Raw genomic sequence first — 12,931 nt, forward strand, 5'->3', positions numbered from 1 at the left:
GGCCTCTAGGTTGAGGTCGGCCCAGGGCGAGCGCTCGGTGCGCGTTCTGGGCCGTCTGCGCCTGGCGCGCGCCGCCGGCCCGCGCTCGCTCCCGTCCCTCCTCGCGCTCGCGGCGGCCCGGACGGCGCGCGCCGCCTCTCTCTCTTCCTCAGTCCGCCCCCGTCGGCCCTCGCGGAGCGCGCACCGGACCGGCCTAGGCTCCACACTCAAGCCGGCAGGCTCGCGGGTTTGCTCGCCCCGCCCCCCCCCCCCCCGGCGCCGCAGCTGGGCGCTTGCGCGGGGCGCGTGGCCGTGGCCAGGGTCTCCGCCGCAGCCGGTGCAGCCGCCGCTGCTGCCGCTGCCGCCGCCTCAGTCAGTCAGTCAGTCCCCAGCAATGGCGGAAGGAGGTGAGCGAGAGGAGCTGCTCTCGCCACCGCCGGTCTCTCCGGCCAAGCGCCTGTGCTCGTGGCCCAGTCCGCAGGCTCACCACCCTCGCGGTTCGCCCGGGGCGGCCGGCGGCGGGGTGGGGGGCGTCGGCGGCAGCTGCTTGCCCCTGGGGGCCCGCCCCCACCTGCAGCCCGAGTCCTTGCTGGACTGTGCCGCCAAGACGGTTGCGGAAAAGTGGGCGTACGAGCGGGTGGAGGAGCGCTTCGAGCGGATCCCGGAGCCCGTGCAGCGCCGCATCGTCTACTGGTCCTTTCCGCGGAATGAGCGGGAGATCTGCATGTACTCCAGCTTCCAGTACCGCGGCGGCCCTGGCGCCGGCTCGGCTGGTGGCGCCGCGGGGGCTTCGCCGGCCGAGGAGGGGCCGCCGCCACCCCCCGGGGCCGCCGCTCCGGCCGGCTCCGCCCCCGGGGCCGCCGCGGCGGGGGCGTCCCCGGGACTGGGCTCAGGGGCAGGAGCCGCCGGCGGCGGTGGTGGCGAGGGGCTACCGTTCCGCCGGGGCATCCGTCTGCTGGACAGCGGCTCCGTGGAGAATGTGCTGCAAGTCGGTAGGTGCTCGCTTGACTCCTCTCGGGTCCCCGGCTTCCTCTTCCGCAGGTGCCTTCTCTTTGCACAAGCCCTGGGCCAAGACCCCGGCTTTCTGCCCAACTCCTGTTCTCCGGTGAAAGGACAAACTAGTCACATAAAAAACTTTTCTTAACATTTCGTTCAGGTCCACTGCTGCTCTTTCCTCCACCAGCCCAGTGCCCGCTTTTCTTTTTGTTTGAAGAGCGAATAGATCTCTTTTTTACTCTTCGTTCTACACCCCAGGCCAAGGCAAGAAGGATGGGGAGGTATGGCTTTCTGGATGTAATAATTTCTGAAATGCGTTTTTCTAATTTAAGTTTAGAGAGGAGAGAATTGTTAGTGAATCTGGAGCAAGCGGTCTTGCAGGGAATGTTTGAGGGACAGGCTGTCAATCTAGTCTTCGCAGATTGAAGCTGGGTATAATTAACTTTAAAAATGGAAAAAATCAACAAAATACTGTGCATTTCAGACAATTTTAATTACCTGCTTTAATATTTCCCCCCCTGGACCAGTGATACTTGGGAATCTAGGCTGTGGACTTAACAATAACCGAAGATGGAAATGTGACAGCTTCTCTTTTCCACACTCCCACCCAAGGAAAAAAAAAAGGCACAATCTGGAGTGGGGGTGGGGTCTATCTTCCTTGTCAGACTGGGGTAAATCAAAAGCTGGTCACATTGGGTTTTTCAAATGCTTCTCATTTAACAAGTCTTCATATTTGCTTTTGTTTTATCTTTTTGTTTGTGGAAAAATGAAAAGGATTTCTTTCTCTTGTACTCCTCCAGAGCTTCTAGTCAGTTTGTTCATCTTATTAAATATACAAATACAGTAGTCCTGATTTGTGGAATGGTTAGGAAGAAAGGGAAAAAAATGACATTGTTTAACATTGACTTGCTATGTGGGAAATTAAAACACTGATTTTTTTTTCTATTTGGACTGTTACAGCATTTTGGAAGTGCATCTTATCTTTATGCATTTTATTGTACAGTATATGCTCATATTTATTGAAAAAATATTGATTTTTGAAAGGAGTGGGAGAGAGGTTGTTTTTAGAATTAAACAAGCACAGGAACACACATACACAGGAACCCTAGACATCTAGCTGTCTTCTCCCCAGGTAAAACTGACATATTTGAAATTTTCTTTTCATTTTAAGAGTAGTACATTGTGGTGTTTCATAAGGTAGTCTACTTCTGATTATTGAGAGTCACTGAACCCTGTGTTTCTTTTTAAAACAACATATACCACAATTTGTTTTGCAAATGTGAAGTGTAAATTTATCAAAATTTATGCTGTGTCAGAATATAGTGACAGTAAGTTGAGAAAGTTTTGTTTATTTGAGGCTAGTCCTTTGTGTGTTTGTATTTTTGAAATAATTAATTGAATAATCAGATAATTAAGGTGTACAGCTTTAATACTGAAAACATGAAAATGGATATAGGCATTTCTTTATTCGTCTGTAGACCTTATTCTTTGTATGAGTTTCTATCAGTTAACTTTTAAGATTCTTGTTTAAAATATTTTGAATTGAAAAGTGTCAATTTAAGTGGTCATTTTATAGTAAGAAGTATTGGGTTTGAAAGAATTTTCAAACTTTGGGGGGCAGATGAGAGAGAGGAAGAGGTTTAAAGAGGTATATATTTTGAAAGTGACTATAATGTCAAGTTACAAATGGAATCAGATTTTGTGGGTGATCCAGGTCATGTTTAAATCAGATATTTTTCTTTTATAATAAGATAGTTGGCATGCTTATTAGGGTGATGAGCTCTTGTATGATAGTTTTAGGGACTGGAGAAAGGACATATATAAGCATATTTTCTGACTCTTACTTTGGATTTCATAGATGAAGGTAGGAGAATGAATTAATCACTTTTAAGTAATGCTATTTGAGAACCATGAGCTGTGTAATCTTTATTTTTCTGACATTAATTATGCTAGTAAGTGTGGAAGAGAAGGATATTCCATTCTCTATCATTCTGAGTTCTGTATCTTGGCATGAACCATCTTTTAATATGTAAAGTTAGAGACCCATCCCTCATCTCTTAAACCTAAAATGTGAGTATGTGACTTAATCTAGATGATAGGTTTTATAAAAGTATTGCCAAGAGATGAGTGAAAAAGTGATTTGTATGTAGCAAGATGGTAATCATGTTCTTCACTTTATAACTTCACTTCAAACTCAATATAATTACTCAGTGATATTAATAAAAATTCTACATATTTCCTTACTGAGTCCAAGCCATAGTTGTAACCTCAGAATTGGGAAGTTACTAAAGGCTGATACTTTAGGAAGGAAGGGATGTTAGGGTATTTCTATAACAACATCTTTTAAAGAAAAGATTCATAAGGGGATTTAAATAAGGAAAACAAGAATACCTTAAAATAAATAAATAAATTTTAAAATAAAGAAAACAGCACAACACAAAATTTGAAGGAAAAAAAATTAGACAACAACAAAAACTTGTACAAAGTGTAGGTGTATTAAATTCGGTAACTTCTGATTACTTTCCACATGGAATCTGGTAATAGGGAGTCATGGCCTGGTTGAAAAGCAAATGCTCTGTAGAAAACATCAGATTTGGTATCAGAACTAAAACTTTCCCAGCTTGATGTAAGCAAATTGGAGGACTAGGTTGTTATGCTCAAAGGATACATTTCTTTTCCATGACGGTACTGAATCAGAAGTATTGTTCCTTTTAAAAGGGGAAAATTGTAAATTAGTGTTTTCATGGATGTCTGTAAGTTTGAAGCTCTGTGAATAGACTTTTCTGATCTCTCAGTATTATGAGGGTAATAGAGTTCAGGTGTTTTAAGCATCTGCATTTTTAACCTGTTTAAGAAGCCCATGGAAATAGTGGTAGTATAAACCTTGGGAAAATACTTAGGAATCTGCAGATGGTATAAGAATGGTACAACGATAATTTACTAATAATTTTAAGATGTTGACCCTTTTTTGCTATCCATCATATTTTAAATGGATTTCTCTGTGTTTGGTAAAACTTAAAGAAGGTTTGTGTCTTCTCAGGGAAATCTGAATTGATTGAGGGAAAAGAAGCGTTAACAGTTTTTCTCTTGTATGCAGAAATATTATATTTACTTGAATATTTAGATTTTCAAAAATTGGATAAAGGCATACAGGGTCCTTCAGTGCTGGTATTTCTTAATTATATAAATATCAAGAAATTATCATAGATTCTGACAGTTGAGCCCCATATTTTTAGCCTACATGTTTTCTAATAAACACATAATTTGTATGTGGATAGTCTTCAAGACTAGAGCCACAATGCTAAGTACTACTTTATGTGGAAGAAGTGTAATTACAAAGTTGATAATAATAAAAAGGTCCATTTCAGGAAGTTATCCATAGCTTAAACGTTAACTAGTAAGTTTATAATTATGAGCATGTATATATTATCAATAAACATCTATGAAATTTTTCTATAGTACAAACTTTTGTGAAATACAGCAGTAACAAGTATTACAGGTATTGATTTTTATATATAATTTGTTTTTAATCTCTGTTATTTAGGGGAACAAAAGATATCCTCATCTAAAAAGCTTTATAGCATTGTGTGTAAGTTAGAATAGATATAAAATCATAATAAAATTTCCATGTGGGGAAAAATGGCTTACTTATATGTGAGATATTCCAGCAGGGAAAGCAGCTGCATACCTTTAAGGATAAGTGGTAACATTTTTTAGAGTAGAAACTTACCAAGTTTTAAAATCACATTGCTCTTTTATTTATTTTTTTTTGATCAATGAATTCTCTCCTTCCTTCTCCACCACAGTGCCTCACACACACATCTTAATATTTAGTAAATGTTTGTTAATTTCCAAAATATACAAACAGCTCAATATCAAAAAAACAAAAAGCCCAGTCAAAAAATGGGCAGAAGACCTAAATAAACATTTCTCCAAAGAAGACATACAGATGGCCAACAGGCACATGAAAAGATGCTCAATATTGGTAATTATTAGAGAAATGCAAATGAAAGCTACAATGAGGTATCTCATTGTATCTCATTGAGGTATCTCACACCAGTCAGAATGGCCATAATTAAAAAGTCTACAAATAATAAATGCTGGAGAGGCTCTGAAGAGAAAGGGACCCTCTTACACTATTGGTGGGAATGTAAATTGGTGCAGCCACTATGGAGAACAGTATGGAGGTTCCTTAAAAAACTAAAAACAGAGCTGCCATATGATCCAGCAATCCCACTCCTGGGCATATATCCAGACAAAACTCTAATTCGAAAAGATACATGCACCCCTATGTCCATAGCAGCACCTTTTACAATAGCCAAGACATGGAAATAACCTAAATGTCCATTGACAGAGGAATGAATAAAGGTGTGGTACATATATACAATGGAATATTACTCAACCATAAAAAAGAATGAAATAATGCCATTTGCAGCAACATGGATGGACCTAGAGATTATCATACTAAGTGAAGTAAGTCAGACAGAGAAAGACAAATATCATATGATTTCACTTATATGTGGAATCTGAAAAAATGGTACAAATGAACTTATTTACAAAACTGAAATAGACTCACAGACATAGAAAACAAACTTACGGTTACCAAAAGGGATAGTGGGGGTTGCGGGGAGAGATAAATTAGGAGTTTGGGGTTAACATTACAGACTACTGTATATAAAGTTGGTAGACAACGAGGACCTCCTGTAATAGCACAGGGAACTATATACAATATCTTGTAATAACCTACAATGGAAGAGAATATGAAAAAGAATATATATGTTCGTGTGTATAACTGAATTGCTTTGCTGTACACTTGAAACTAACATAACATTGTAAATTAAGTATACTTTGGTAAAAAAAAGTTTGATGAATAGTGAATGTTTAGAAGTTTAAAAACAGACTTCTCAGTATTCTAAAACTAAGAGAGGTACATGAATTTTTATAACGAGTGCAGTGTTAGAAGACATGGGGAAAACTCCATACTTGCGCATATAATAAGCTGATAACAGTAAGTGGTATGAACGTTGCAGCAGTGTGTATCTTTTATGTTGACTGTCTGTTTTATGTGAAGAATGGTGATTTATCAGTTTCTTCAAAACTTCAGGTGAATTCTTATTGAAAGTGACTTTCTCAAGGAATAGAGCTTTAGATTTTAAAGATAATGAATCAACTAAAGATAGTGGACTTTTAGAGGTTATCTTTATTTTAGGAATTAAAGAAATGTATTATTGAATGTGAATACAAAGTCTAAATTTTGAAGTGAAAGGGCCGGAAATTTACTTAAGCTTATGTGAAACAATTTCTTTGCTCTTGTTTCAGTAATGGCTATTAAAAATCAAGACACTGAGACTTCCCTGGTGGTCCAGTGGCTAAGACTCTGTGTTCCCAATGCAGGGGGCCTAGGTTCGATCCCTGGTCAGGGAACTAGATCCTACATGCCACAACTAAAGACCCCGCATGCCACAACCAAGAAGATCCGCATGCCACAACTAAAAGTCCCACGTGCTGCAACTAAGACCTGGTGCAGCCAGATAGATAAATAAATAAATAAATAAACTATTAAAAAAAAATCAAGACATTAACCATCAGTATCTTATGGTTGATGGCTATATATATACACACACGTGTTAAAATGTATAGCGCTGTACCCCCAAAAGTCACATTTACTGTATTATTTTAGAAAATAATTTTTAAAAATCAAGATGTTAATATGTCAGTAAATTAATGTATAAGAGAAATACTGAAAATGCTGTAGTAGTTTCCTATGGCTGCTGTAACAAACTGCCACAAACTGGGTGGCTTAAAACAACAGAAATTTACTGTCTCACAGTTCTGGAGGCTGGAAGTCTGAAATCAAGGTATCGGCAGGGTCATGCTCCCTCTGAAACCAATGGGGAAATCCTTCCTTGCCTCTTGCTAGCTTCTGGTGGTTTGCCAGGAGTCTTTGGCATTCCTTGGTATACAACTGCATAACTCGAATCTCTGCCTTCTTTGTCACAGGCGTTCTTCCTGTGTATCTCTATCTTCACATGGCCATTTTATAAGGACATGGATTATTGCATTAGGGGCCTACACTGCTCCAGTATGAGCTCATTTTACCTAATTACATGTGCAATGACCCTATTTCCAAAAAATACATCACGTTCTGAGGTACTGGGGGTTAGGACTTCAACATACCAATTTTGGAGGACACAATTCAACTCATAACAGCTTCTCATGCTTGTTTTTTGTTGCATAACAGAGTTTCATGTGAATTTTAAACTTTTTTATGTTAGATATAGCTTAAATTAGAAATCACCAAATTCACTTTATTAGGTAAGCATTATTTCAATTTAATTGATTCAATTTGCATGATGATTATTTAATATTTTTAACACATGTGGGACTTTTTTGACAAATAAGTGGTCATTTAAAGGTTAAACCTGTCATCCTTCTTTATAAAAAATGATGACAGTGCAATATAGCACTCAGGGTACATGCATGGATGAACAGATTACTGTGGGATTTTTTTCATGCATAGCATTTATAACTCGTTTATAGAAATAGGTAACCCTCAGTTGTCCAGAGCCTCTTCAGCATCTCCTCCTTCAGTCAGATCACCAGTGGCTTGAGTGTTCTGCCAGTTCTGCATCATCCACTGTACAAGAAGGTATGAGACCTCGCTGATAGCTTAAGGGCATAAAGATCGCAGTGCTTGAAGCTTATCATGGAGAAACAGGAGGACAAACTGGAGATGCTGTACAAGCTCATCCTGGTGGAAAACAAGAGCCTGAGCTGAGGGGCACCTTGTATGGACTTTCTCTGTCATATGTACAAGGAAATTCAGCAGCTACTGAGCTAGAGCAAGTGGGTAAACAGAATAGGGTCCTAGGCCAGCTTCCAGAAAGTACCTCAGGAGAGCAGAGAAATCTGGACAGTTGCATATCTTATAAGTCATGTAAGCTGACCTCAGTCTCTTTGCTGGGAGGGGGAAGTTTAAGGAGATACTTTCTTTTCTAGGCTGAAGTATCCTACCACTCTGTCATGTCCTACTGATGGCAGGTGCCCCTAATCCCATCACTTTATCTTGCTTTTCCTGTGGTAATGCATGTAGTTTCTCAGTTCACTTTATGTGATTTGGTGTTGGGGAATTTGGAGGCACTCAGACCCTGGCAATTTTATGTGCCCCTTTGGACCAGCCTTCAAGAAGAGAGGGGCAGGCAGGAAGGAGTGGGGATCCCAGGATTCCTACAGGGGGAGGGCCTGCTAATTTAGCTCTGTGTTAGCAACAGCTTCCTCTATTAGGGATAAAACATACACATGCACAAGAGCTGGGGTATAGACCATAGGTGGTGGAGAGAAAAATGATCCGTCCTTCTTGGGCCTGGAAGTCAGCAGCAACATCAGAGTGGTTGATTAGCTTTCCCTCTCTGCTTCCACTCTTCTTTCTCTCTCCTGCAATGACTGGTGATCACCCCATGGATAGAGATGCATTGTCAGAGATGAATAAGTCTGGGAACTGAGTTACAAAATAAATTAAGATCTGGGAGAGATACCAGCCTTCTTTCCAGCTGGAGAGGCCCCAACACTGAATGGTTCTGTAGGGAGTCTGATCATCAACTTGCAATACCTCACAGAGCCAGCCCATTTCCCACTCTGAGCTCCTACTGGAAACACTGCTTCTCCAAGCTGGGGGTTCTTGAGGAGAGAGGTGGAGGTGCCTGGAGCAGGTCTCTCCTGCCTGGACACCACTTGGGCTTTGGTATTGACAGAGTGGCTGACAGTTATCTTCCAACCCAAACTGGCTGGGACAGGACAAGGGCTAGCCTTGATGGTGGCCAGGCTCACCTGCTCCCAGCCTGGGATACCCCTGCTCTGGACCTCTTATTTCTCTTTATTGGTTTATTTTTCAATGCATCTTTAATTTGTAAAGAAATGAAATAAAGATATAAAAGAAAAAGAAATAGGTAACCCTGAAAGCATATGAACCATGTCTTAACCTTTTTCCAGACCCCAAGTTAATATGGTTCGGAATTGTGTTTGATATTAGAAATAGACTGCAGTCTATTCCAGATTACTTTTATGTGAATTTTCTACCTTGTGGTTTATTTATAGGGTTATTTCTTCCCTCATATAGGCAGCATGCTTCTTGGCCACTTTTAGCCTGTCATGGAGCTGGTATGCCAAGGAAATCACACTCATTTTAACATTAGGTTTAGCATTATATTATCATATGCTAAATTACTCTGATACTTTTCGTAATCACATGTAGCCAACTGATTAATTTTTGGTTCTCAGTATTGAGAAAAATTGTCCTCCCTCTTAGAATGTATAATGTGATATGCTTTAAATTGGTACTCAGTACATGCTTATTGAATGAATGAGTAAACTGTTGTATAATTTAAAAAATATTTATGTAGTATGGAAATCTCTCTTCCTTGATTTATATGTAACTGGAGCCTAGGAGATATACTGGCAAGATATATAAATAAAATAAAGATGTAATTTCTGCATGTTTTTGATTTTTAAAACATAAATAGATTAAAAAATACCATTGAAGGTTATTATTAACTAGTTCTTGATTCATTCATTGAACACTTAGCCACTTGTTTTGTGTAAAGCTCAGTAAATAATTGTTTACTTATTTTGAGTAGAAATCATTCCAAAATACTTTGTTTTTCCCTACCTGAGAATACAAACCCAAGTTGGGCACTAAAGCCTATGCTTCTAGAACTGCATTATATTGCCGTCTGTATGTAGGTGGGAAGTTGTAAACTGAGTGGGTACTTGACCCTAAGAAATTCTCTGAAACCTGCTTTTGAAAAGCTTTTTCGGTCATTTGCTTCTTTCTCATTATAATGGAGTGATGAATGTGGTAAGCAAGGCAGTATAACATAGTTACCTTCTTTAAAAATACATTGTTGAATCAAAAGATGAAGTACCCTCTACCTAGTGGTTTTCTTACCTTAAGAACAGTTGTTTTTATATTTATTTAGTCCTTAGGGAAATGCAAATTAAAACCTAAGGAAATACTATACACACACTAGAATGTGTAAAATAAAAGACTGACACTGCCAAGTACTGACAAGGATGTGGAGCAACTAGAACTCTCTTACATTGCTGGTGGGAATGCAAAATGATACAGCCACTGTGGAAAACAGTTTCTTTCTTTTTTTTAAAAAAATTATTTATTTTATTATTTGGGTGCATTGGGTCTTTGTTGCTGCGCGCGAGCTTTTCTCTGGTTGAAGGAGCACCGGCTATAGGCGCGTGGGCTTCAGTAGTTGTGACTCCCAGGCTCTAGAGTGCAGGCTCAGTAGTTGTGGCGCAAGGGCTTAGTTACTCTGTGGCATGTGGGATCTTCCCAGAGCAGGGATCAAACCCATGTCCCTTGCATTGGTAGGCGGATTCTTAACCACTGCGCCACCAGGGAATTCCCAGAGAACAGTTTCTTATAAAATTAATCATACTCTTAATCATAAGATTCAGCAATCTATTACTAGGTATTTACTTCAAAGAAATGAAAACATATGTTCATATAAAGATTTGTACTTGAATATTCACAACAGCTTTATTCAGAATAGCCCTAAACAGGAAACAACCCATATGTCTATGAAATGGATGAATAGATAAAGAAATTGTTGTATATGCACATAGTGGAATACTATTCAGCAATTAAAAAGAACAAACTGATGGCCTAAAACATGGATAATTCTTAAAAGCATTATGCTAAATAAAAGAAGCCAGACCAAAAAGAGAACATACAATACAATTCCATATACATGAAATTTTAGAAAGCCTTAAGCTATAGTGACAGAAAGTAAATCAGTGGGGCATGAGGAAAGTTTTTTGGGTAATGGAAATGTTCTATGTTGTGATTATGGTAGTGGTTACATGGCTGTATTCATTTGTCAAAACTTAATTGTATACTTAAAATTGGTATATTTTATTGAATGTAAATTATGCCTCACAAATTGATTTTAAAGGAAAGAGTGGTGGGTTCCAATCTTGGCTTCACATTAAAATCACCTGGGGAGATTTTTAAAAAAATAGTGCCAAGGACTCACCCTGAATTAATTAAATAAGAATTTGTTGAGAATAAGGACTGAACTTCAGAATTTTTAAAAAGTTCCTTGGTTGTTTTATGTGCAGCCAAGGTTTGAAAACACTGTTCTAGAAAAATGATCACCTTTATTAGTGTTGTCAGTGTTTTTAAACTTATCATAGGCAGTCAAAACATTATGTAATATTTGTTACACAAATGCTATGGACTACGTCAACTTTCTTTTCTACTTCAGTCTATTTTCTTTTATCTATCTTTAGGTTTATTAATGGATCTCAAGGAGAATTATTCTCTTACTACTTAAAATGTGTGTCTGTGTTTTGGAAAGGTCTTATGCAAAAGTGTATAAATTCTTACCATCAAAAGACACTTGTATAAATGTAATGCCAACATATAATTTTATTCATGTTTGTTCATTCCTCCATTCATTTATAAAACTTATATTTAACATTTTTAAATATTCTGTGCAAAATAGAATATAAATTCTGTATTTAAGGAGTATACAGTTTAGTATAGGATACATGTTAAAATAGCACTTAACACAGTGTTCTGTAATAATAGAGGTAGTTACTGTGGAGGCAAAGGGTAGAAAGTGATTAGAGAAATGAGGACAGCTGGATAAATTGCTCTATTTTAATATTTTAATTATAAGAAATTTAAAAATTATGTCTAATATTGCAATATTAGATTGAAAGCACTATTTATTGCTTACAAGTTAGATTGACCCTTCATGAAATTCTTTCTATATTGGCATTTCTCTGCCCTATAATACCCTAGCCCATAGTTGATTCAAAGGGGTAACATTGGCAGGCAGGAAGATGACAAAAATACTGCAGATATTCTTTTTTTTCAGAATAAATTTTATAGATTTCTGTCTTTAGAATAGCTTTGTTTTATCTTCATAGGATCCTTTTTTTCTTTTTTAAAAAAATTGTTGCTTTTTTAAGGTACAAATATGATAGAGCTAATCAGTAAAATAGATTTTGGTCCATCCGTCCATTCATTATCTTGCATTCTGTAAGCAACAGGAGAATGTATTATGCCTTTGAAAGCCTTTGGAGATAATTACATTTTTTCCTATTCATTCATGGTTTTATTGAATGCAAGCCTGCCACGTTAATACATTCAGGAAGTCAGCCTGTTTTTATTTTGCTTAAATCTATCAACACCTGGTAAACGGACATGACTGTCGAGCATCACCAACATACATTGATGTTAGTGGTATAAAATCCTTCCCCATGTTATGGTTCTTGTGAAAAAATACTTTTGCTAATCTCTTCTCTCACTCAATATTATATTATTATTTTTATTTTTAATTAAAGTATAGATGATTTAGAATTTTATATTGTTTCAGGTGTACAATACAATGATTCAGTTTTTTATAGATTATACTCTCAATATTATTGTACTCTTTACTGTCATATATATTTGCATTTATCTACTATATATTATATTATTACACATTATATATTATATAATATGACATATGATATATATGTGATTATATTATATATTATCACATATATGCAGGGACTATGCAGCAGGTAGCCTCAGAATTCTGGCTTCTCACTATGTCTCAGTTTCCTCAACTATAAATGGACCAGAATGATGGTCCATTTGTTTTATACTCAAAAAGAATTGTTTTGAGTATAAATTAATTAACATGTTAAGTATTTAGAACAGGGCCTAGCACTTATCAGGTATTATGTAAATATTCATTCACTATTATTCTTGTATCAAAATTGTTGAGAGTATTCCATACTTGTTACCTTTCCTTCTTTAACTTTCTTGCCACCTCTAAAGCCTTTTCAATCTGACTTTTGCTTTTGCTCACTATGTTAAAATTGATCTCTTAAAGGTCACCAGTGACCTCATGATTGCCAGACACGGTATCCTTTTTCCAGTCCTCATCCT

General features: G+C 38.2%; 1 protein-coding gene across 1 annotated transcript in view; it reads left to right on the plus strand.

Annotated features, from left to right (window-relative positions):
• The first annotated feature begins 211 nt into the window (after positions 1-211).
• Positions 212-12,931, plus strand: part of ZSWIM5 (zinc finger SWIM-type containing 5) — a 262,178-nt gene continuing 249,458 nt past the window's right edge. The window contains exon 1 of the mRNA XM_060140209.1: positions 212-971. Within this exon, the coding sequence (XP_059996192.1) occupies positions 374-971 (598 nt within the window). The 5' untranslated portion in view covers positions 212-373. The remainder of the gene's footprint in view (positions 972-12,931) is intronic.

This window comes from Lagenorhynchus albirostris, chromosome 2 (assembly GCF_949774975.1).
Source record: "Lagenorhynchus albirostris chromosome 2, mLagAlb1.1, whole genome shotgun sequence".
NCBI lineage: Eukaryota > Metazoa > Chordata > Mammalia > Artiodactyla > Delphinidae > Lagenorhynchus > Lagenorhynchus albirostris.